At 35.5% G+C, this 27815-nt stretch overlaps 1 protein-coding gene across 3 annotated transcripts in view; it reads right to left on the bottom strand.

Moving 5' to 3' along the window:
- The window catches only part of SLC25A12 (solute carrier family 25 member 12), a 47845-nt gene that overhangs the window by 19622 nt on the left and 408 nt on the right, over positions 1-27815 (bottom strand). For 2 of the 3 annotated variants that reach the window (XM_027637274.1, XM_027637275.1), the window contains exons 2-9: positions 27561-27614; positions 23208-23350; positions 18166-18281; positions 9279-9418; positions 6377-6523; positions 5143-5281; positions 3762-3855; positions 3100-3184 (exon numbers count right to left, since the gene is read on the bottom strand). In XM_027637274.1, the coding sequence (XP_027493075.1) occupies positions 3100-3184; positions 3762-3855; positions 5143-5281; positions 6377-6523; positions 9279-9418; positions 18166-18281; positions 23208-23350; positions 27561-27614 (918 nt within the window). Of the gene's footprint in view, positions 1-3099; positions 3185-3761; positions 3856-5142; positions 5282-6376; positions 6524-9278; positions 9419-18165; positions 18282-23207; positions 23351-27560; positions 27615-27815 lie in introns of those variants that run through there. The other variant, XM_027637276.1, reaches the window with a different exon arrangement.

Here is a 27815-nt window from a genome sequence, read left to right as displayed (position 1 = left end):
TAAGCTTCACATGGCTCTCATCAAAATCTAATCATTGCATTTAGACATTAATCTTAATGAATACATCACTGAATGTTAAAAATCAAATTCTTTCTGAAGGAAATGTCACTTTTATATTATTAAATAAGTGTTCACAAAGTTTTCAGTTTACTTGTGTGTTCAGATGGATATGTAAATGAGTGTAATTAATGCTATAGCTTTCAAATCATGAATATTTATAAACAGAAAATTACTGTAGCTGTCATCCCCATAGGATATTCAGCTGCTAGGCTTTAAAAAAATCTTACACAATGAAAAAAAACTGACAATAAAGTAAACATGGTTGAAAGCAGGCTAATTTTCATTTCTACTAAATCTATATAGAGTGATTTTATGTAAAAATTTAGATTTTTCTTTACAAAGGAACTTTTAAATCACATAAAAGTGATTATAGAATTGGTTTCGTTTTCCAGGGACAGCTGGACCTAAGTGGGATGGTATTTGCTCTTCATGAAGGAGTATCTTTCATTTTGTCAATACAGTAAAATAAGTTAATATAGGGTTCACTTAGGATAAGGTCTAATAAAAGACTGTTCCTTATAAATCAAAGGAACTTTGCTTTCTGCTGTCTGGTCTTAACACAGAAAGTAGAGTAAGAGGAAAACATAATGTATTACTTCAAGACTGTGAAAAGAGTATATTTTTTTCTAGTGATGAGTGAAATTTTTATTTATTTATTTGGGGTCACAAATGCTAAGCTGCAAGATGTGATTGCTCAGCGGTTCATTCTAAGAAGCTCAGCTACCTATGTGCAAGTGAGTTATGGCCAGGGAGCAGAATCCAGCCCAAGCCAGGCTATGCCCACTTGGGAATCAGAGCCTTGGATGTCTTGATAGGCATTCCATAAACTCTTAAGACAGACTCAAAGAGAGTGAGTTGGACACTGGAAGAAATTGGGACACATTTGTTTAGACATTGGAAGAAATTGGGAATCTTCGGGGTGAAAAATTATACTTATCTACTGAGATGTACGCAAAGGCGTACTTAGCCAGCACTATGCCATATGTTCATACGAGATGTGAAGACCTAGATAGCCTCCTTCCCTTTGTATATTACTGGGGGAAAGGGGATGTGGAGACATCCTTGCAAAATGCACCAGTTCAGATGAACACTACTGTCTTTTCTTGTCTTGATCGAGAACGTACAGCTCAGTGTGGAATTGCAATTTCTCATGAAGTTCTAACAGTAAAAAATAAATCAAAGATTGCACATCAGAAACTTTTAAGATCAGATCCTACTTTTTGTTATGCATAATAACCACTAATGTGCAACTGGCCTATGTATATTATGATTATGCAGCCATGTAATTCAACATGTATGGATGTCTTCCATTCTGAATCTGATGTGTAACCGTGTCAAGGATTTTCTTGAGAGCATTATTATCTCTACATTATTAACAGTTAACTTCCTCTGATTTACTCCTGTGAGAGCAGTCTCCCATAAAATGCTTCAGGAAAAGGATTTCCCTAAAATATATCTTGCATGGAATGGAACAGAACAGAATATTTCTATTAGCAGGACAGCATTATGTTGAGAGCTTCAATAGCATCAGTACTTCTGATCCAAGGTTAAGGTAAAATTTAATCCACAACTTAACTACCATTAGACAGATCTGCTTGCAAGAGAAAACCTCTCAGACTCCTGAACAAAAAAATATAGTGAAGATAAGCCCCAAAATCTAGATTTATTTTTAACACAACTTGAAAGCTATACTCTCGAAAGTGAGCAATATGGTATCTAGTAACTGTGGTGGAAAGTCTAAACTTAAGCTAAACACCTGCATAATGTTTGGCCCTATATCTTTAGTTCTTACCATTGTTAAAAGAGCCACTGAAGTAAGAAACTATTTATAGTCAACGTCCTACTGCACAGCCTGGAATTCTTATGCTGTGCTATACATGTGTATGTTTATTAAGGAAACTACGATAAAAGCAAAGCTAGCTAACATGAATGTAAAGGTCTGGTGAAATAAAGGGTTAACTTTCTACTATGATATTTTTCATCTTTTATTTCTACCCTTTTCATCAGTCCCAATACATTTGAGCTTCTCTTCTACTGTCTTGATCAAATTGCCAACAAGTAAATTCCAATTATTATTTCAGATGAATGGTTAAGCCAATAATTTCATCCAATTTTTCAAAAAAGACCACATTTATAAGCTTTGCATTTAATACTCATATTTTTTACTACCTATATTGAGTTTGTGTGGCAAGGCTGGGGGTGGGGGGGACAGGAGTGGCTTCTGTGAGAAGCTGATAGAAGTTTCCCCCATGTCAGACAGAGCCAATGGCAGCGAGCTCCAGGATGGATCCACTGCTGGCCAAGGCCAAGTCCATCAGTGGAAGTGGTAGCACCTCTGGGAAAAGGTATTTAAGAAGGGGAAAAAAACCCCTGCACAATGGCAGCTGGAGAGAAGAGTGAGAACATGGCAGAGAAACAACTCTGCAGGCACCAAGGTCAGTGAAGGAGGAGGGGGAGGATGTGCTCCAGACAGCAGAGATTCCCCTGCAGCCTGTGATGAAGACCAGAGTGAGGCAGGCTGTCCTTCTGTAGCACATGGAGGTCCACAGTGGAGCAGAGATCCCCCTGCAGTCCCTGGAGGACCCCACACAGGAACAGGTGGATGTGCCCAAAGGAGGCTGTGATGCCACAGGGGACCCATGCTGGAGCTATTCCTGAAGGACTGCATCCCATGGAAGGGACCCACACTGGAGCAGTTCATGAAGAACTGCAGCCTATGGGAAGGACTCGTATTGGAGAAATTCATGGAGGGATGTGTCCTGTGAAAAGCCTTTTCAGGACCAAACAAATGTATTTTTGGTAAGGAATCCAAGTATCTATACATGCTTGTACTTAAACTGGCCATTCTTCAATATGACATCTAATACCCTGTTTAGACACATACAGTGTCTGATAGTCTGCCCTGTTTCTATCCTCACAGCAATACACACAGCATGTTTCACTTGTTAGGAATCTGTGAAAAGTGTATTAATCTTATTTTTCATTTGCAAGTACATGCAAACATTCCCATAATTTCAACAATTCTATTCTTCTACCCACCTGCCTCTGGAGTTCTGCCAGGTTGTAAGGTAATGCACCTTCAGCCAGTGGTGCTATTCTCTCAATATCTGCCAAAGTTAAACGCCTTTACACACGGCAGAGAAAAGCAAATTACGGTCAGATAAAACATCAAACATATTCAATACAGTATTCCTGGCCACCCCCCCAGAGAGTACATCTGAGTTTAAAAAAAGACTGTCATATTTAAATGCACACCTAAGAACTCTGCTACACTGCAATAAAGAATGCTTGGAGATGAAGGGAGCTTGGGTTATTCAGAAGCGAGTTCTTGATTACCAGTAATAAGGAATATAATACACAAGTTAAACTATTTCTAGCTATTTCTACCTAAGATCTCGTTTGCATTAAAGATCCATGCAAAACATCAACCAGTGCATTGCAGCCTTTTGGCAGTACTGTTTTTATACTGTTTTGCTATTTCATATGTATATCTATAATAGAACAATTAATAACTGTACTTCATATACACAATCCATTTACAAAACCCCTGCACACACCAAAATCAGTTTACATTGAACAAATTACTGTAACGAAATACAATGAAACATAACACTTTTTAAGATTAAGACAAAACTAAGTAGTTTTCACACAGAAAACAGAAAAATAATGATTGCAAAATGATAAAATAATCATTATGTTACCCGGTAACACTGTATAAATCTGTAAGTTGGTAGAGAATATCTATTTCCATTGGTGTAACTTGTCCAAAGTGGATTGCAGAGTGGGTAAATTCCTCTGGATTTAAAAGGGAAATAGAAATACAACAACTGGGTTATTTGTCACACTTCCTCTTTAAATGGTCACAAATAACTTTAATATCATAAAAATGAAGTCTATCACCAAGAAGCAAAATCCATAATGCAAAGGGGAAAGATATCTTTAGGAAAACATCTATCCTGAAACAGGCCTTTGCAACAGAGCAAATCTGACTCTGCAACTCTGATTTATGGTAAGAATTCATCAAAAACAGCAAAACTCCTCATATGAGAAAGCTTAATAAAATGACCCCCACAATTTGTGATTCTTGCTTCTAAAGTTCTGCAAAACAGAACAGGATAGAATAATGGTCCATTATTTACAGCATTAAGGGCAACTGACTCATCTACTGCCATCCTGTCCAGACTTCTTCCTCTTCTAGTTCTGAATGACTCCAAGTTTGGGTATTCATCCAGCCAAATTAACAAGTCTGAGCAGTGAAAACACAGCAGCCTCTTCTCTCAGCACAAACCCAAACAAGATGTATTTATGCATCTGTACCAAAAAACATTGCTAGGCAATTTGTTAGCACAATTTGGAGGATGAAAACAGGAATTTTATGCTTTCCTATGCAGAGCACAGGAATATAAGCCAAACAAAGAGGAAAAAGAAAAAAAATAATTTGGCATGTTTTTACCACACAATGATTTGACTGGTGTCATCCATACAGGTAATAAAATTGGTGATAAAATCTACCATAAAATGACTACAGAAGCAATCCGCTCGTGCCTGTGGCGAGACTTAGATATGGCAACCTTTCCCATGCACAGGGATTTGCCATGTACTAACAGACATAAACTGTACATAAAAACACTCAGGCAAGTAAGCACTTATGAGGTTATAAACTCATACAATTTCTCTAAAAAAAGATTTAATAATAAATAAAGTAACTAGAGCTAAAACAACGCAGAGATTACTCATGATGGATCTTAAAACTTAATCCATTTTACCACATTCTCCAGGATCTTTCTATCTCTAAGCAACAAGGCACCTCTTTCAGTGAGATATATATAATAATATACTGACTTGCAGTTACCCATTCAAACTAATAAGGGCAACACAACTTCTGCCAGAATCTTCTCTTTAATGAGCTAACTGAAAATACTTACTAACCTATGAGGATGAAAATCACTCACGGTTAAAAAACCACTTTTACAGAAGCCCTAACCTTGCATACCATTGCAGCTTCTGACTTGCCTTAACCATCACCAGATTACAAAATTGACAGAACTAAAAAATTAATAAAATGTAGGAAATATACTTTACCTTTTGTGACTTCAATATCTCTTCTTGTACCTGCTATATTACTGTATATCTTCCTAACAAGATCCATGTTATTCAAAAGGGCATTAAATGCATTGAAAAAGGAGAAGCTGACCTGATGAGAAACAGTTCCACCAGCTACCTTTAAAAATGAAATGAATGCAGTTAAGTGCCTTAAGCCCTTCTACAACATCTAATTACAAATTATAGAAACATCCATTTGAGCAAATTATGAAAGAATTAAAGTTATCCTTCTATTCCTGTAATTTCAAGATATTTTTAATGGAAACATGAGAGGAGAATTATTAGACAGGATACTATTTTTGTAGTAAAAATTGAACATCAGGAAATGATTAGGAAATAATCACGTAAGTAGATTATTGTTCAATATATCTGATAGACACACTAAATGTGTCACTGAGTAATTTTCTACAAGAAAAATGCATGCAAATGCTACTTCAGATAAAGGTACTAACTGACTGCTGCATCACATACATCAATGACCATCTACTTCAAAGTCTAAAATGAGTAGATACTCTACATTCTATGGAAGACAATATGCCTTATTAGTAAGGCAAGGCAAGATTTATAGGTAAGATAATAAGATAAAAGTAATCATTTTATCTTTTATCTAAATTTCATTCTTATATAATTTTCATGCTATTTAAGTTTATAACTTGTATGTCATTACTTTACCTACAGATCTTGCCAAACTATCACAGTCATAACCAGTCTACCTCTAGAATCTACATACTGATTTTCCAAATTCTGATCTGAAAAAGAAAAGAGTGCAAGAGTATATAAAAGGACAAAACCGTAAGTAGTCTCCAGTTCCTGAGATTTGTCATATATTCAAATATAAAAATTGAATCCTTTTGTTCTAAATTACTTCCATGGGACTTGGTGATTTTAAGGGTTTCTTCCAACCTAAATGGTTCTACAATTCTGCAATTCTTTCTTTGCCAAGCAAAGTCTGCCCTGCTCTAGTGGAAAGTACAGTAGACTAACTCAAACTGCTTCCAATGGCACTTCAAACATGTAAACCAGACTGGCAACCTTTTCACTACTGCAGCCAAGGAATGCTGCCATGTTTCACCCTGACCACTCTATTATGAAGCTTAATCTCTAGCACCAAGGCAGTGACAAGTAGGTAGACGACAAAGTGGGAGAAGCAGGACCATCTTAAAGCATAACAGCTAAAAACTGCTGAACTCAAGGCCTTTTTTTTTACACTTACAGAAACTAAATTTTCTTCCACAAATGGAGTTAGCATATGTGAGCGAATGGTAACCATGATCTCATTGAAGTCCAGCCCAGTTATCAGACCAGTTTTGTTTTTGTCCTTCAGAGCAAAGGCTTGTCTTGCATGTTCTGACTGCAGCTCCTAGAATGAATATTCAGAGACAGCAGATTAGAAACAAATTCTGTAACTCACTGTTCACAAAACTTTAGCTAATTTCACAATCTTATGCTCCAACAGGTCTGTGCACACAGACCACAGCACAACTACAGTTTAAACTTCAAGACTAGCTCAACTAAAACAAGAAGTCTGCACACTGATTCTATCCACAGATCATTCCTCTCTCAAAGAAAAGCCTCAATTCAACTGTAAGGAAACACGCACTTTCATTAAATGACTTGAAAAATAAACTTCATATACCCTTCTCCTGTCTGCTATCTATTTCTTTATTAAATACTGCTAGAGAAACTTCTGGTATTGATCTTAAAGACTCAAAGTGAGCTGATCTCTTACACATCCAAGATGAGATATGACTGGGCTATTATAAACTAACTCATTGAAAAGTACTTGAAAATAAACAGGAGGACAGTGAAAATTATATAATATAGATTTAGATTGCCCCAAACAGCTATCTTCCATAATGTCAGAAATAGTCATTCATTTCAGGCAATTTAAAACTCCTATACCAACTGTAAAAACCTTCATATAAAGCACACTGTGGTAACCTAACCTCAAGATAATAATGATGGTTGTAAATTCTATGTCCAGAAAAAGTTGTTTCCTTCTATTCAAGCAAACAATAAATGCACATTCAGCTGTCATTCAGATCTCTAGAAGCTGCTAAAATAATAACCATGTTCTGACAGACAGCAAGAAGAGGGCAAACCATCTGGCTTATATCACCTTTGCAGTAATTTCTCAACTCTATTCATAAACTCATCATCAAGGTTTTCTAGATCAAGGTGCAACAAATGTGCTCTGATCCAAGTCCCAAACCCCAAAAGATGCCATTAAACCAAATGAGAAAAACCACCTGATCTAAAAGAAGGGATAACAATATCCAATTTGTGTACATACTGAAACTACTGCAACCCATACTAGCCTTCTCTGCTAAGGGTTTTTATTATATGATGACAGTAAGAGGTTACTTTATCTTACATGGCAGTATCTTGGAACAATAAACATAAAACCAGAACAGATATTTATCACTTTGCTCTGAGTTCCCAACAAAAGGGTTCTTCTCACTAATAATCTGGGGGCTCATTTCTGCACTCATGTCCCAGATTTGTGCCTGGGATCACTTAAAATATGTAGTGTCAAACATGGGACACAGTTTGTTACTTCAAAGTATCAAGTTATACTGCAGCCTTGAAAGAACTGTGCCAAACTCCAGTATCTCAATATAGACTTCAGTTCCTCCAGTTAGGTATGTTTTTCTAGAGTCTGCTCTAGATCAAGACACATCTCAGTATAGGAAAGACATGGACTTGCTGGAGCAGGTCCAGCAGAGGGCCACAAAAATGACAGAGGGCTGGAGCACCTACCCTATGAGAAAGGGCTGAGAGAGCTGGGACTGTTCAGCCTGGACAGATGAAAACAGAAGGATCCTGGAAGATCTTTCTATGGCCTTTCAATACTTAAAAGAGGGCTTATAAGAAAGATGGGGGCACACTTCTTAGGGCTCATTGTGGTAGGGCAAGGGGTAATGGTTTTAAACTAAAAAAAGGGTAGATTCAGATCAGAAATAAGGATGACGTTCTCTATGATGAGGGTGAAACACTGGAACAAGTTGCCCAGAGAGGTGGTAGGTGCCTCATTCCTAGAAACACTCAAGGTCAGGTTGAACAGAGCTATGTGCAACCTGATCTAGTTGACGATGTCCCTGCACATTGCAGGCGGGGGTGGACTAGATGACCTTTAAAGGCCCCTTCCAACCCAAACTATTCTGTGATACCTATTTTTATCCTGGACAATAATTGCAGATGTCAAAGCACATTATCACCCCTTACTTTTAAGACAGTACATACAAAACTTTTTTTGTACCAAGGACCAGCTCTGGAAGTGCATGATCTATTTTTCTTCATGTCTACTAGACAGAAAATTATATCATGAGGTGATCATTGTATGTTAATTTATGGAATTCAGTGCAATTACCTACAATTCCGTCAACTCCTCTTCCACGAATTATAATGCACATTCCTCCTACTTTCCTCTTTCTCTATCCTTTATAACTGACAACTTCCTTTATTTCTTTCTAGTATAATGTTCAATTCATAATGTTTTAACTGTTAACTTTTTGGCTTAGCACAAGGTGCAGTTCAACAAGTGAAATCCTTTAAAGCCCAATTCCTAGAGGATGTTTCAGCAACATCTCAGGAAATCAGATTTACCTCCTGCAAAGTTGGCTGCATTTAAGACTTAACTCCCAATATATGTGCGGTAGCATGCAAGCCAGTGAGTGAAGAAAAGTATTAGGATAACATTTATAAAACTAAAAGAAATGTTACAGAAGCTAAAACCTCTATATGGGAAGTTATATGGTTGATAACAACTAGCTATATTAAGGATGCTAAGTTTCTCTGGTAGAGGTTAATTTTGCTATTAAACTCCTGTGACAGAAAAAGTAGACCCTCAATCCAGTGTAACAACAATCAGTAAAATTGTTAATTCCGTAAACAGTATGTTTAGTCCTATTCTTTGAAAGTATGGTATGCAAATTAAAGCACAATGAGTACATGCTGCTCACAATGGAGAAATAACAGTTCATCATAACTGTCAGGATTAGTATCAGATAAGGATTACCGCTACCAGAATAAGCTCAAAATTTATAATGGTATTAGTGTATTAATAGAAGTGAAATGAGTTTCAGTTCTACTTTCGAAGAAGGTTAATAACTGACCTGAAGAAACTGAGTGAACTCTGAATAGTTAAGATGCTTCTTCCTGTTATGTCCAAAATGCAGTCGAATGAACTCACAGTCCCAGTTGAAGGGGATTTGAAGATGAGTAAGAGTTTGTTCAAATATTTCTTTGACATTTGCTTTGGGGGAGGGAAAAACAACAAGTGAGCCTCGGAGTACAATAAATCTACAAACATTCCAGGAAGGATACAAACAAATGATGATTTCAGCAGCTGTTTAAGAAGTGTTTTAGCTTGTTAAGAATAATTGCTAACTGAACCTTTACAGACCTATAAGAATATATTTGAGACACAACGTGATACTTTTTGTATTACTGCATAAAACCTTGGAATGAGTGTTTTATTTCGTTTTAATTAAGAAGCAATTTCTCTCATACATGACAAATAAGAGCTATTTTGCATTCTGATATAAAAATCAATAGTGGTTCTCTGTCTCTGCCAGGAGTCAAATTAGGCCCTTTATCAAGAGCACGAATACCTGCATTACAGTCTCAGGCAATATTTGTCATACTAAGTATGGTTTGATTGAAACTTCATTATTACAATCACACTGTCTGAATATGGCTATTGAAGATAGGTATAAGAAATGACATCTAAAACGTATCATTAACTCAGCGGAAAGCACGTTATTAGATGCTTTTGATAAGGCCTTAGCACAAAAATCAAATCCTATAAAACATAATTGATAGTCTCAGTTATTAAAATGTTTTAAGATAAGTGAAGATAGAGATGTCCTCTTTTAAATGAAGAAAAAAAACGCTATTTTAGATTATGGAATTCTCCACATGTATACTGTACAACTGAAATCCCAATGCTAAACATATTATCTGAATTTAGTCAAAAACCTCATCTGAAAAACGGTGTGCATTATTCATACACAGCATTGCCATGCTGCAAACAAGCCTGCTTTTTGTGCAGATTATCCAACCACATAAACTGTATAACTGGACATCTACCCATATCATATGAACACTTTTCAAAATTTACCTCATAGTACCTGAAATGGTTTGTTTTTATCAACCCAGAACCTGATGACAACCAAAATAAAATGTGGTATACAGCTTAAATTTAAAGCAAAGTACAAAATATTTTAGCTGAAACCACATCTTTTATATGTTTAAACAGTTATGCTAAAAGACCAAATGCAACAAGATATTTAATTATCATCTGATAACTCTATCAAGAGCTATTTGTTTGGAGCAAATCCACTGTTTTCTCTGTGTTAAAAGACTACTTGATTCACTCATTGTTTCAATTCAATAGCCTTTCTACTAGTTCTAGATCAAATCTAGGCAAACTACATATGGTTTTATGTTTTCAGTGAGAAAAGGAAGGTAAATGTCCAGAATATATGTGTCTCAGTAGAGGCACATACAAAGTAGGATTCCTTGGCTAGATTATCTGCTTTGCAGTTAGACTGAGATTACATATTCAAAGGGCAGACTTTGGCTAGTAGTTTAACTGTAATATAACCCTTACTTAAAGGTCAAACACAGAATATAGTCAAAAACCTACAAACAAAACCAGTTTCCACTGCAAGGTAGGCAAAAGGAGCTGTTAGAGTAAACAAGAAACCTAAAAAACTATTCTGAGTACTTGTAACTGTCCACTCATACCTACTCACCAGTATCAATGTGCAAGGTGAGGGTTAAGAAAAAGAGAGATAAAGTACCAAATACACAGTGTTAAACTATTTTATTTATCAACAAACCAAGATCTGTAAATTCAAATTCCCCATCTGCCACTAATTCACTGGAGCTTCTGACCAAGTTACCTGGAGTCTGCATGTACTACAAACACAATCAGGTCAGTGCAGCTCACTGTGGACTCTGCAAAACAGCACTGAACTGTGGGCAGTGAAGAAGACAGGCCTCCTTCACTGGGTCTGTTGGCTTGGCTACTAATGTACAAATAGGGTGCCAAGCAGCAACTACCTACATGTCTGTATAAACTGATTTCTAATAAACACCAAATTCCCCTAATGAAAACTTAGGAAAGAATGTGCTGAAGCAGCCAGAGAATTTAAATCATTTAAATCACTTGTTTCTGATAATTGCTTCTTTTAACCTTAAACAAAGGTTAAAAAAAAAATGGTCTTTTTTCTTAAAACATTTCTTTTCTTATCCATCCATGTTCATAGAGATAGACCTTTCACTTACTTTTAATGAGACTCAAGCCCCTAGTGTTTTCACAACTCTCACTCCAGCATTTAATTGTGTACTAAACAACCAAGAATCTTAAACTATTATCTTCATAAAAACATTTATAACTAGTCATCAACATCTCACAAGTCAAGATGCTTCAGCACATAAAAATAAGTTAAATTAATAAATTTATATTCAACAGTTGAGCGTACTAGTACTTGAAGAATTCCAGAAGTGGCTAACTAGCTTTAATAAATGGTCTCCAAATTAGCCTGTTGCTTCTCTGAAAATTTTGGTGCCTTATCCATTTCTCTTCCACAGGCATTCACACCCAGTAACGTGTACTGCACGTACTATAGTAGTCTGGGTTTAAAGATATGCTCTTGTATCTAATGCTTAATTAATTCCATGTTGGCTTTGTTTATGAAACACTTGGAGTACAGAGACAAAATTGTGTACTTGTTCTGAACAGTCATAGAATGGTTTAGGTTGGAAGGGACCTTAAAGATTACCTAGTTCCACCCCCTCCACCAGGACACCTTTCACTAGATCACATTGCTCAAAGCCCCGTCCAGCCTGGCCTTGAGCACCTCCAGGCATGGGGTAGCCACAGCTTCTCTGGGCAACCTGTGCCAGTGCCACACCACACTCACAGTTAAAACCACAGAAACACTAAACACAATCTTCCAAAGCCATCTGAGATTCTCAAACACCTCTCAACAGGTGCTAAAATTTACTGTGTCTACCCAAGAGCATGGGTGCTTTCTTCACAATGTATCAAGAATACCTTTTTAATCCAATTTTGCTGGCTATTCTCTTATACTAAAGGAAATAGCCATCACCACAGCTAACAACTTGTGTGATGAGAAGCAGCAAACAGACAATCACATTTCAGAAATAATACATAATGTGATCATCACCTCCATTTTCACCACTCTGAATTATGAAGAAATGTTTAATTTTTAATTATTTTTTTTCCCCACAGTAGTACCAAAGCATTGACAACAAAGAAAACAGGTAACGTTAAGGTACAGATGCTGGGTTTGCCCGTGTTTATCTCCCTCAGAAACCTAGTAACATTTCTAAATTAAGATAAACTACACATGTTTCAAATTTCCAACAGAGCTATTCTGCAGGGGGCAAACAGCAAATCACTTTTAAAGCCTTTCATTTTAGTATGACATTTTACAGAATGCATTCATCATCTCTGTCAATACATGCTGCTCATTTACTAATGTCTTCTACTCTTTGCTCACCTTTCCACAGTGGAATTCTTTCCTACTGAGCTGATAACTTTCTTTCCAGGCTTACAGGAGTACATTTTCTTCTCAGATGGGCATACAAGTCAGCAGCCTGATGACACACTCAACTTACCATCAGCGCCAGGAACAATAAACCTACTACTCTAGTGCACTAGTACATTACCTCCAAGGCAACACACATTCTCACAAGATTGCTGCAGAATTTCCCCACCCAATCATTTTAAACAAATTATAGATGCCTGGAGCAGCTATCTGCAGGCAGCGTACACATGGCTGGCTCAACCTCCATCAAACATTCTTACCTATCAGGCTCAGAAAAATGATAGGAGAAAAACAAAGTTTCTAGGCAATACTCCATATCATATAAGGAGAAAGAATACTTTAAATTATAAACACTACGATGTCTTGTTGGTGGCCCACTGTAAGGATGAGCTCAGTACCCCAAGTAAACCTTGAGGTAGTACCTATTATTTGTTTTGACTTAGCAGCTCCCTAAGAAGCAGAGTGGAAACCTCACACAATTCCAGTGCCAACAACGTGTTAACAGAGTTTGCCATTGCTTCTCACCAGTGATGAAACATCAATCGTGCTTGTTAGGGACACAAAAATATAAAAGTGGCAAGTCTTAAGTAGCAGCAAAAGCATACTAAAGGTTTGTTGTTTATCAGGGTTGTTTTGCAGTTTCTTCTGTCTACTCAGTAATCTACTGTCCCATTTGTAGATATTTCAGGCCTAATGTACATATGCATTTTAAAATTTATGTTGCTGGTTTTCATTATTTCTGCAAATAGCATATTTTCACTTTGAAGCCTAAAATAAAGAATCACAGTTAAAGGCAGAAAGACTTTTTTGTAGCACCTGATGCCGCAGAAGTATATTAAAAGTGATCCAAAGGTAAGTAATACAATAATTACTTTGACATGAGAAAGCCAAATTAGAAATAGCTACATAGTATTTCTACTTTTATTTTAAAAGGATTAGTGAATCTATTTAAAGTTAAGATTAATGACAGCCTTAACAAAAAATTCCTTTTCTGTTCCCTGTTGTTGAACTATGGTTTTGAACTTAGTATTATTACGGAGTTGCCAACCTGCATTGTTCACATGTATTTAAAACTGTGGTTTAAGTCTGAAAAGATCATACCAAAACAAAAAAAAGACAGAAGGAAGTGGTGTTTCCTACATTATCTGCACGTGTTAAGTAAAAGACACCTTGAAAACAGGCAACTAACAGCTACCAGGAAGCCAAAAAAATAGCAGTTCTGGTTTATAGCACACTTAATAAAAACACAGTGTTTTTCTTACATCCTCAGCTCTGTAGACATGTGATTGTATTTTTCTGTTTACATTATAAAAGGTTTCCAGCCTTTATGGTTGCAAATAATATTTTAGAACGCAGAACTTTTACAATTAAATCCAAATCCTACCATTTCCAATCCAACTGCCCTTTCAGAAACGGTGGAGAAGTGAGCACTAGGAGTGATCCATGTTTCCTGATGCTCAAAAATAAAAGCACTAATAACAACATATATTCAACTCCTTTCTCTTGTTCTTCTTGCTCATCTTCTTCCAGTGTTCTCAAACTCTATGTCCTGATTAGAGGAATCCTGAACTTTCTCTCCCAGATTAAAACTGGTTTAAGAAAATAGATGGGCAAGACTTCAGTATCACTGTACACCCAACTTCTGAAACTATTAAATTGATGTTTATTATTTCAGTTCACCAATATCATATAATTTTCAAATAGTTGCATTACTAGGCATCTGATTGCTTTCCTCCTCCTCAATACTTTTGAAGAAGACTGCTATTATACTCTGCAAGATATTTGTAATTAGATTTTGAGTTGCAGGATGTTTTTAAAAGCCTTATGTTCAGTTCCATAAATATTTTCCAATTATCTCCAAAATAATTCTGAGTGCACAAGAATCACGAACAAATTCAGCTCTATCTTTCTATCTGTATCTGCATGTGTATTTAACTAAAAAAGCATCTCTGAAATTCCCCAGTTTATCAGAGAATGGCTTTCTTTGTGGTGAGTCTACAAGGAAGAACAGCTGGGAAAAGCCTTGAAAAACTGATGCAGTCCAGACCATTGTATCGTGTGCCAAAGAGATAAATTACAAAGAATCTTTTTACTTCCAGTTAGACAACCTGTTTTTCAGAGAAGTTTCAGTCATAGTCACAGATTTCATCTTTGAGCCACAGTAAGGATTATCTGCTTCAACACTGGAAAAACACAAATAGCCTGAGCAAATTCAGGTCTGCTTTAACCTGAATTCAGGTCAAAAGACCTGCACAGAAGAGAGATAATATTCCTTAGTACAACAGTATAAATTTTATGGAGTGTTTTCAAATATTTCACTCTCCAAGCAGCTTAGGCAGTTACATCCCATGATCAAAAGAGCAAAGCACTTGTCAGTTTTCTCTGGCTACAGACAGAAACCCGTAACAAGAAAACAATGCATGAGAAAAAAATCACTTTTCTGCATCAGCTTTAGCTGTTACCTTTTAAATATTTTATGGTTAATGCAGTATTGTAAGGGCTCATCAGCAACACATTTTGCATAAAATATTCACCTAGGAAGCATTTATGAAGATGTAGAATCACTTGATCAGGAAAATACATGCTATTTCTCCATTTCTACATGAATTAAAAAGTAACAAACTACACTATCAGCTGTATCACTGGGTTATTAAAATAGTCATTTTACTGCTTTTTATTCACCAGGTTGACAGCAAGTCCAGTGTACTAAGCACACTGTGCAGTTTGCTCATACTAAGTAGGTACAATTTCTCGTTGCAATGAACCTACTATACAAATGCTGCAGAATACTAAATGCATATTTATGGAAGTCATTCATACAGGGTTTCTGGATGTCCAAAACTCCTGGAAAACTGTCCCAAAGCATTAAGAAAGCAGATGATATTAAAGTGACAGAAGGCTTCATGTTTCAACAATTCCAACTAACATATGATATTGCACAGACAAGTACTTTGATTAGCACAGCATAGCTGACAAGTATTTCTATAAAACAGTTTCTAAAGAATCATAAACTCTTGCTCCTCTTCTAAGATAGTTCTTCCGTAATACAATTTAAATAATAGTTTCATCATTGGAGAGTTGGAAGCTCAACATTTTAAGAGACAAGTGGCAGACAGGCTCAAGAGGACTGTAAAATGCTAACGTGCTTTAGCATGGTCCAAAATCATGTCAGTAAACAAATCCTAAATAGCAGATGTGAACTCAACTAGACCAAACTGCTTTCAAGTACAGAGCCAGTTCTAAAATTCAACAAGTATACTTAACTTTCTCCAGATAACTGAAAATTTGAGTTATGAGAATATTTTTTGAAAATGCATTCTCTCACACAAGGCCAGTGTTGGGTTCAAGTTACTGGTCTAACAGACAGATCCAAGTTAATTCTGTCCCTTGCTCCAGATGCACAGTGCAGGAAAACCTCAGTAAATCCATGCTGCTTCTGGCAAGACTTACTGGTCTGAGTTAGCTTTGGCATCAATGCAATCACATCCACAGAGCATTTCATCTGAGCTAGAAAATCTTGACTGGTGTTTGCTCCCATAACCAACATGGTTTACCTGCAGACTTGGGTACATTACACAGTCCATAACAGACTTGACTTGTCTGACAGCAATTCCCACACCATCTAAACTTATTCCGTTTCAGAACATTTCTAATAATTTACTAAAACTTTTAATTTTAAGACTTATTTTTCCATATTGTCCTGTTTCCACGTGAAACTAAACTCTGTGCCTTTCTGTTTATGTGCTATGAAAACGAAAGAGTGCAGGACTCATGCATAAAACAGCCTCTAAAGGCCAGAAGATTGACTTGGAAATTGCCTGAAGGGTTACCAAATTCTGAACATCACATATCGTCATTGCCATTTTTCACACATGTATTAATTTGTATGTTAGGCATATGAAGTAAACAGCCCATGTTACAAACAAGAATTAAAAAAGGCAAAAAAGCAGCAGTAAATGTGGGAACTGTAGCACAGAAAATATGTACTATGTTATGTTGCAACATATAGTAATAACTGCAATATAATTAATTTCGTAAAAAAACAAGAAACCAACAGTAAATTTTAAGTTCCCTAAGGAATTTCCTATTCAAGATTTATCAGCCCTATTAAAAAAATTCAGCAAGATATAGAAAAAACATGCCATTTTCTGGTTTACAATTTTTCTTGTTTGTGTTGTTCTTTTAGACTTTAATTTAATTACACACTCATAAAAGTAACAATCCTCAGTCTGACTGAGCAATCTGTATAAAATTTGAAATGCATACAATTTTGTTCATTTATGGAACCAGCAATTTCAGGTGTGCTCATGAGAGCTACGAAGTTCAAATCCCCGTTTTGTGAGACTGTTAAATACACCATCATTAACGTGGTCACACTGATTGCAGTAGTTTCTCCAATTCGTAATGACTGCATTTACTGACTTCGTCTTTACGTAAATTCTAAAAGATTTTCTTTTCAAGATGTTGTGTATCCCAATTGCTTAGTATTTGACTCTTCAGTTAACGATGTAATTTAACAGACATCGTAAGTCAAGCAGTTTGTTTCCATAAAACGACCCTCGCTTTTTTTTCAACAAGTTGAAACACTTTTCATACGAATGAAATAGTACAAACAGCAAGTGGTTACAAATCCAAGCATAGTTTGTATTTTCTTTATTAAGAGCTTTATTCTTTTGGATAAAAATAACATTTAATTCTCAATCCATTTTATTAAAATTCTTACCATTGATTTATCTAATTTTCATAAACATGAAGTTTTAAAAATAAAGCCTACTCCTCCTTAAACTGCAATGTTAATAACAGTTATTTAGCAATATCATAAAGCAGTATAGTTGGCCTAAAGAATTTTGTCTGATTACTAATTTATGAGATTGGGGAAAAAAGGTAACAAAACTGAAGGCCATTATTTTCTTCCTAGTTTTTCAAATATATGATCTAGTTGTAAGTTACACTCATAACATTAAACATTTGCTCCTCAAGAAAAGGAACACTAACCTAGGAAATCAAAAGATTAGACCTCCTTAATTTCTATATTGAGCTCTTATTGTATCTAATGACAATTCTTCAAAGATATGTGGAGATCCAGAATGTATTTTAAAACTCCCCCATTGTTGAAGCAGTTTAAAGTCCAGGACATAAAATTTCACTTAGGATGACACTGAGCAAAACATCATTGTATAAACTACCTCAGGAAAATGAAAAATCTTGATTCAAGATGACAGAGCAGAACATATTTTGCCTCTGTGTACTTCTTAAGCTTGTATCACTTGAAAAAAAAAGTTCTACTCATGCAAACTCTTAGGGAAACAGTACAGTACTGCACAATATACATTTCTATGCACCTGTGGTCAGGAACCATTATTATGACTGATACTATTATAATCACTTTCTTAAACTGTTTTTCTTTAGGTATTCTTACCAAATGTTACTTCTCCATTGCCATTCCTGTCAAATAACTGAAAAGCAACAATGAATATTGCATCTGGAGTACACAAAACAGATTCAAATGCCAAAAATTCTTGAAACGAAATTAACCTACAAAGGAAAACACAGAAGTTACTAAGATTTACAAAAATATTCATAATAACAATGATCATTTGCACTTGATACTCTAGAAAACTATATGATCCACATATTAAAATAAAATTCTAACATAAAATAATTAAGACTCTAGAAACTCAAAAGTATTTGTTACATTTAAGTAGTTACTTAACCTTCATGCAACTCTCTTCCTCTATAAAGCAACTGAATTCTTCATATCCATCAAAGCCAAAACATAATCAATTCCCACTGAACACCTATAATTCATTACTTCGTAATTCTAAATGTAAGTACACAGCACTTAAAAATTAAGAGATAAAACCACAGAAATTCTATTACCATGAAATCTACAGGTCTGACATTGTATTACTATATATATTTCTACTGAGAAAGAAAAGATGCTTTAATTCAAGTACAGGAATATACTACAAAACATAAATTTTCTTAAAACAATGTATAACGTTCATTAAAAAAACCAGGGTCAAAAAAAGTTAAACTTTACTACACATACAGAAAGAATATTACACTTCAAATATCATGCGAACCACCAAGTCATGTACTTGGGGACAATAAAGAATGTAGGAACATTTGGACACAAGAACAGTTAGACATGACAAGGTAGGGAAGGACTTCAGTGTAACAGCAGATCACAAGATTCTGAGTTGTTTATGCAAGACAATTGCTACACAGAAAAAAGCCAACTCAGGATGCATTAGGAAAGTTGTTTCTGTGCAAGATAAGGAAGCAGCGATAGCCCCAGATAAGGTTCCCACATCATCTCTGCAACACTGAAGAGAAAATCCAAGTCCCTGTGGTCACTACATATAAACTCAGACTTGAATGCACAGATAATTTGTTAGGATAATAATAAGTACTTTTTCTAGAGGCACTCAGCTTACTCTGACTAACAGAAAAACAAAATATTTAGAAGGGGTCCGAATGCCGCATGCAAAAAGAGTTGCAGAAAGATAAGCCTTAAGCTAAGATAAAGGATAATGCTGGCACAGAAAACGATGGGATATATATTTTAGCATCAAATAAATTATCAATGGCAATAAGAATTCCAATTACATTTCTTTAATTAAACAAAAAATTACTATTTCAGTAAATGCTGTTAAAACAGAATATCATTGTAGATGGTGCATTTTCCTAGAAAATGTACACAATTGATCTGAATTTAGTACTCTTCAAAGGATATCTTTAGTTTAATTACTTCACACAACACTGCTTAGTGCTAATAAGTCAAGTATAAATTCTGTTCCCTACAAAGAAAAAAAAAACAGAAGAAAATCAAGCTACACTATTCATTACTTTATCTAGTCTTTCTCTATCAAAGTACACAAGAAGCAGAATTGAGACACTTTAAAAAAAGGTTACATATGTTAACATCCTTGCATATAGATATTACACAGGAAATACAGAAAAAAATAGTGATTTTGAAAATAATTAAGATCTGGCAAATATGGAATTATGGTATTAATGTGTCGCATTTCAGCCACAAAAATCAGAGATATGAGAATGGTTCTTTGGACGCAAAGCCAATCTCATCCGAAGGATGACCTTGGTAAACAAGGGGTTAGTATGAAACAGATGATCCTTTAAAACAATTGTAAATACTATCATTTCAAAATATACCTCACATACAAGCATAAAGCTGACATACAAATTAATTCCTAATCAGGAAGCTTTACAACTGACAAAATCAAGTGGCGATCTCTGTAGAACGCATTCGTAGAAGCCTGAACCTGAAAGAAGATGTCTTCAGAGGTCTCACTTTAACAGTGCCTACAGCAAAAGGAGACAGACACATTCAATTGCCTTTCCATACATTCAACTTGCAATGTCTAAGAGCAGGGATATCCTCCGTGATCCTCCATTAGCGGGGAGATAACAGGAACTGGATTACACGGAATGATGGAGCTTCCCACCCGATCACTACTCAAGTATCACCCAGTGAACCCACTGCACTACAGAGTCCATAACGATACCAAATCACTCACCTTTCATTTAATTTGTAACATTTTTAAAAAAATTTCTTTTCCTCTTATTTCCTCTCTACTTTTACCCTCCAAAAGCACACTAAGTAACCCATGTGTTTACAGTTCTTCTCTATCTTTCCTTTTTTCCTACTACAACTCTTTGTTCATTTTTCCCCACACAACACAGCTTTTTAGACATTATGTATAGCTCTGCTGTGACTCTCCACTATGTGAAATACCAACTCTTTCTTCAGAACTTTGCTCAAGAATGTATTTCCAGATTTAAGGATGATATGCTGACAAAAAGAGTATGTAGAAACAAGCAACTAAAATGAAGAATTTTGAATTACTACCGTGAAATTTTGAAGGCCTGAAGGGAGAAAAAATCTTTTATTTTAAAATTGCAATACCTACTAATGGTAATTGACTTATATAATTGAGAAACTGGTTTAGGCACATATATATATAAGTACATTATTCAGAGAGGGTATTTATCCTAATTTCAAAACCAGTGCCAGCAGCCTGAAGACATAGGAATGTTTACAGCATCAGTGAAATCCTGCTGTATTAAACAGGCAAGAGACAAGGAAGTTCAGGTGAAATTCTGATTTAGAGGTCATTGCATTAATTGCTAAGAACATGCATTTTTAACAATGAGGAATAAACATTTTGAAAGTGAACAGTCTTTTGTTTTATAAACTGCCTTACTGAGTTCCACTAAAGCAAACCAGTCTTGTACTGCAGTAACGGGAGAAGGCAACAGTACTCTGGAACAGTTAAATGAGGATCAGGTTACCATCAGAAAAAAAGTAAAAAACCATTTTTTTTTAAACACATGCCTACAGAGAGCCAGTTCCAAAATGTCCTTTTTTTTTTTTTGTGAAGTGCCAAACTTAAACCTAAAAGACATAAAAAAATATTAACAATGAAAGCAAGCAAGAACACTGTGACTATTTATCTGAAGAGCAAGCAAGGCTAAGAGACTACAACAGTAGATACAGAAATGAAATCTTGTAAGAGAACCCAAAGCTTCTCAATGACTTGCTGCATGATGTTGGGTTGTCATTTAATTTACAAATGTATGTATGGAATAGGGCTTCCTTGCACTTCTGTATAACTTATGTCCTCGGAAAGATGTGATGCATTCTGGAATTCAGTTGAAGATTACAATAGTTATTCATGCTACAGATTAAACTCTCTATGCAGATTATATAGTTATTAGTGTCTGGATTTTGATATATTAAAACTCACCCCAAATGAAAGAATGTGAATGTAGAAGTAAATAAATAAACTGATGATGATGGGGGTATAACAAATTCTTTACATGAAATACAGATTATGGAGAAATATTTAAAACATTTAGAAAAATAAGTTTCAGACAAGTATTCAAGCAGATAAACATTTTGCACTGCAGACTATATAGTAGTGCAAAATAAAAATCCCACCCTTCCCATACAGAAGCCGATAAAGCACACTTACCCATATTTGATTAATTCACTTCAAATATTACCCAGATTAAAAAAAAAATAAAAAAAACCACCAAAAAAAAAATCCCTTTATATTCAATTTACAGGGAAAGTAACAAAAAGTGATGCCTCAAAGTTCTGTTCTAGCAATAAAACAAATTATTGATTTCTTACTGCAAGAAAGATCCTTTTATAAGACATTTTCTGAAGAAATGCATACCATAAAAGATAACCAACAGCTTTTTGAGAGGAACAAGATACTAAGCTTGTTGGTTTACTAGTCATCAAATAGACTATTATTTCAACAGATACATACAAAACATCCTTTCCAATTCGAAACAGAGCAACAAACTGCAGCCATGTACTGGAAATAGAGACAGGTTATTTAGATTTACAAAATGTATGCACATTCAAATGTATTAGCAAAGTAGTGCAGCTTTATAAAAAGAAAAATCATGTAACACATCAAACAGAAGATCCTACTTTCGTCATTTAGTGTAAAAAGTATATAGCATATATCATTTCACTTGTATAGCACAGATACTGTGCAGCAAGCTGCTCAAGACAATAAGCAAATTAATAAAATATTCTAAAGCAGAACACAACAGGGAAACAAAAACATTTAAGTTCAATTTAAAATAAGTTACATCTACACATTTACAAATGTTTACTATTTTAACAGCATTTTCCTCCATACCAAATACCCACTCACTTCTGCATTCTTGACCTGTTCTCTGATCCATCTTAACTTTGTCAATTTACTTCAACATTGTCCATACATCCTCCTACAATCCAAGGCCAAAACTAGAAGCCTACACACAGCAAAAAAAAAGGCTCCGTGGAAGACAAATGAGTTAGGGGGTACTACCTCAGCAGAGTAGACATTTTGCAAATTGATTTGAGGGAACTGTCTAGAAGCAAGCAGGATCATCTGTAAGTAGCACTGGAAAAGCTTTATGTGCTGTGACCTTATCTTCATTAGGCAAACACCTTCTTCCTGAGTAGAGTCATTCACGTTTCTCTTTTCTAAGAGTCAGCACTTTAAAAAAGACCTCAACGGTTTGATTTGAATTGCACACTACAGAAATAAGAATGCTCTTCCATATTTTCATGTTTAATTACAGGTACTGAAGATGCTATACAGTATCTAATCATGGACATGAACACACAGAAAAGAACTCCAAGGCAATCATACTACGCTGAACTTCCCTGCAGTTCGACTTCCTCGGCATTTGTAGTATTTATTAAAATGTCACTAAAACAAATCTGAACTTAAAAAAACCCCATGTTAAACACCACCTTTTTTCCCCAGTTTTCCCAAATCTATAGTCTACTGTACTTGTAAACAAACTTATCTAAATAAGCTTAAAGTGTAATAAAATCAATAATGTATTTTAGAAGATGAAGTTATCCAACTCACGAGTCACACATGTACTAATGCATTACAAGTTTCAAATGGAAAGCAAAATTCTCACCCATCCTTAGTTTGATCTGCCACTCCAGCCAACAGCTGCACTGTTTTAGGATTGTGATGTGGATCTGTATGAAGTCCTAGATATTTCTGCACAAAATCTTCTGGGGTCATGTAATGTTCACCATCTTTCTCAACACTTGCATACTACAGTAAAAATAAAAAAAACATAAGCACACAAACAAAGATTAATCCATTTAAATGCTAATTATTGGTGATTAACAAACTAGTAACTTTACTGAATGTAACTTAAAACGTTGCACAACTGTCTGCACATAACTGCTCTGAAATTAAAGTCCTCGATTAAACTAACAGTGTTACTGTACTAGTTTTATACTACCAACAATCAGATTTCCCTGAAGAATATATATGTTCACATAACGATCAATATCTTCTAATTAAAAGACAATTATATATTTTCAGAAACTGTCAGGTATTACAACCATGCTGTAGCTTTCCATTTGCTGAAAACACAGTATGTAAGTTTTCCTACCATTTCTAGTAGCAGATATTTTCTGAACAATTGTTCTTGATAGTTACTATAATTATTTTGGAAAACATATATTATTTCTTTTCTCTTTTTGTGAGAAATAAACTTCCAGATTAATTTTTATCCTGAAATGAATGATTTTAAGTAAAAAGTCACACACAAAAAAATAGGATTTGAGTAAATCGAAATGTTATTTCTTTCAATTTTACTAGCATTGAATTTTAAAATAAAAATCATAGGCAGATTTAAAATTTTATTATTGATTTGCATTAGAAGTAGTGATTTTTAATTTATTTGTAAAAATGTGTTATGCTTTTCTAAGTCCTAGCAAATAAGCATTCTCTGCAGAAAAAGAAACAGCAGTGCCTCCAAATATCTAAAGTGCAACATCTCTGCTAATGAATTCAAACTTCAACTAATGGCCTTTTCCACTATATGCTGCAGTACCTTGATTCAGCTGACACAGCTTTACATGAAGGAGTGTCAGCTCTCAAAACAGACGCTTACTCTGCCAGGGACCCACAGGAATTACAGTAGTAACAATAAGATGTACACACAATACCTGTTAAGGTGTAACACTCCAGTAAGGTAAAGGGAATCATTCTCATGTCTCATACTTGTTTCACCACCAGTTCAGTCTGGACACACTTTAGGCAGAAAGGAGCTTGCACCAGCATCAGTGCCTGCTTCAGCACCTCCTGTATCCCTTCCACAATACCAGTCCCTCACATCCCCTCATCACCTCTCCCTCTTCCACCCTACAGCTGTGATGACAGCTATTTGCAAGACTGCACTGTAAACCAGATTACTGAATTTGTGCAGAATTAAAACAGATTATTTCCACAAAAACAGGAACAAAAAACAGTGGACAGGAATCCTTTAATTCAGCTATGTTGCTGCCAACATGATAGCATAAGGAAATTGTGGCTTCCTTGAATCAACTCTGAAAGGTTCTCTTCCCAGTCGTACACACAAGTGACTGAAAATGCATTACGAAGCACAATTCTGCTGCAAGACATGAAATCCAAAGAAAATGTTATGTATGAAGGACCATCAAACATGCAGAGTATTGAGCATATCTTCAAGAATAATGGAATTCAACTGTATGACAGCAGAGGTGCATATCAAAGACAGTCAAAATCTAAACACCACCATCTTTTTTTCTCCAGATAACAATTTATCTGACTTTATTATAAACAATGATTTGTTCTACAATAAAAAATGTGTCCAGGAAGTTTTATTACAAAAATTTTGAGACAAAAATAATTAACTGACAGATACATTGAGCTCCATATGAGAAGGTCATGGCATTTTGGAAGAGCTTGGCAGCAAGCCAATAAATTAAGGCCTAACAAAGTAGCCAGGCATGTAAATACATTTGTCCTCAGGTTACCTTTTCACCATGCAACTTAAATCAAGACTCTTTTAGCACAAAATAAGCAAATGTAAATTATGACTAAATATGAATGTAAAATATAACACATCAATTAAATCTGTATTTTCCTCAGTCCTGAATGCTATAACACAAAATTCTTACCATACGTTTAAAGACTGTCTTGGGTAAGCACTTGATGAATTTGCATGAGACTTTTAAAATTCATCACATTAAAATGAACACACAAACCCTCTACTCTAGTTGTACAATCTAGTGCTAGGTACACACCACACTTTCAGAAACACTGCTTTATTTTTAAAATTGGTTAGTTTTCAATTTAAAGGAGTTTTCTATCCCAATGATTTTACCTGGGCAGAAGAGAGAGAAGTTCCAAAGCAGAAGAGACCTACAGGTACTATCAACATTACATTTTTAAAATCAAGTTAAGCTATGAGCAAGAGACTCAGGTAATTTTTAAGCGGTGGTGGGGAAAGTTTCCTGTATTAAAACTGAGAATTTGTTTTTGTTTCTTTCTTCACCTTGCTGGAACAGGTTACACTTGAACTCAGCAAGCAGGGAATAATTCAACTATATTTCCCAAAGACTGACTGTGTCTTCCCTAAGAAAAAAGAATGAAGGTTCACTAAGAAATCTAGCAGCTGTGTTTCTACCTAACTCTTTTATCCTTCAGGGATAATTTGTTATCCAATATGTTCTTTTATGATTGTTACTGAAGCCTGCTTAGCAAACACCTAAGTTAGCTGATGGTGCACAGACAAAGAATTTCAATGCCTGCATTTCATAGTTACAGGATTACAGAGAAATAATAGCACATCTTTTTAATGCAAGTAAAATGTTAGGGTTTTAACAGTTCAAAATAGTAAAAATAAACATATAGCAAGCTTTTGGAAATCCACTAATACAACGTAAACTACATGGACAGAGGGCACATAGCCCTTTAGAAGACATGCATGAAGAGAAGGAAATTTAAGTACACTCTCTATGATTAAGGTGGATGGTGATGAGGCCTACAGTTCACATCTTCCCTTCTAACCATTTCCAAGGGATGCCAAATTTAGGAAGGAATGCATGACCTTTAGCTGAAGCTCACAGACAGGCCAGCACTCTCAGCAAAGAGCACAACACATTTGACCCCTGATGTGTGCAACACTAGCAGTATTTCTCTACAACTTAAGTCTTGGAAAGAATGATTCTCCTTTGATGTTTTTGAAGCTTGCAACTAAGTTCAATTGCTACCCATCAAACAGAAACACAATTTCAAACTCAATTTTAATCAAATATAATGCAAAATAAACTTTCTTTCTATGCTCTTTTTACTGCAAATCTCAAATACTTAAGGGGAGAGAGAAGAGTGTTCATTTTTTTCATCCCTCAGAGCATGCAACAATCCACAACTTAATTTGCATGTTTCTTAGAAGATAACAAGATAAGACATGGAGAAGACCAAGAAGCTGTTTTAAAACCAGACTGTCCCCCAGGCTGTTGGAAGATTTTTTGCTAGAAATTAAATGCTGGGATGTCACAGTTTGATGTCAGCATTCTAAGTTTTTGCACTCCTGGAATACTACCAGTGTAATCCAGTATACAAATATCCGCCAAAATCAGGGTTGGGATCTAACAACTCTCTCTCAGGCAAAAAGGTCTCTCTGACTACTTGTAATATGTGGAAAGTATTAGATAATACAGTAGAACCAGAAGTTACATGTCAAAAATAATAGATTTTATTATTTACAGTATTAGCTTTAATATTCATTTTATATTCTTAACTTTTTCACAGAGAAAACCTTCTTGAATATACTGTGTTAACATTCAATAGAAAAGGAAAAGAAGTTATTTTAGTGATTTTGAAATATCAGTGCCCCAACTATGGACCTAAAACACAGTTGTTGTTCTTATTCCATAAGCCTGATTCATAGCTTATTACCAAAGTTACAGGTTTGACTTGATTTTCCTTTCTGACTGTGCTTTACTGTAACTAAGGGAGTGTAAAAAGCTTCATGCTCTTATTTATATATATCTCAATTATAAGGCCCTGCAAGGGATAATATTATGAAATGCATAAATCTTTAGTTATCAATTTTAAGTTCCAAAAACATTGCCAGCGGTCCATCCATTTGTGAGAGGAACACACATAAACCCCAAAGATAAAACATACAGGCAGAATAATTTTTTTGAATCTTGGAAAAGTATATTTTAAAAATAACAGTACTTAGTTATAGCTATTTATTTTATAGAAAACTTGAAAATACTTCAGAAAAATATTTAGTATTATAATTTGGAAATGGTTAATCAGGATTTGTGTCACCAGCAGTTTCTGCTCGATGCCTGACAGCCTCTTCAATACACTGTGCCTGCGAAGTGAAGTTTTAAGTATCCCAGCAGCACAACATGTGTTTGATTCCATGGCAAACTGCTGGGAGGGCAAAAAGCAGAAGTCTGTCACTTAAACAACGCTAGACAGATCTTTTTACCTGCAAAAAAATATTTCGTAGTTCGGCGGGGTCCGCTCTTTTGGCTGAGTGCACCTGTAAACACAAGCAAGATACTGCTTCGAGAGCCGTGCCACTGACAGAGCCCCGACACCACTCGCTGTAAGGGCGGCCATGGGGCGTCCCTTGAGACCCACAGGCCCAACCCCAGCCAAGACCGCGCTGTGCTGCTGTGGGACCGCACCAGGCTCGGTGCCGGTGACAGCTGTCAGCCCCGGGCTGCCTGCGAGAGCCGCG

Source organism: Corapipo altera, unplaced genomic scaffold (genome assembly GCF_003945725.1).
Source record: "Corapipo altera isolate COAL_440 unplaced genomic scaffold, ASM394572v1 45, whole genome shotgun sequence".
Lineage (NCBI taxonomy): Eukaryota > Metazoa > Chordata > Aves > Passeriformes > Pipridae > Corapipo > Corapipo altera.
The sequence above is the reverse complement of the archived record's forward strand: the minus strand, read 5'-3'. Positions and strand labels throughout refer to the sequence as shown.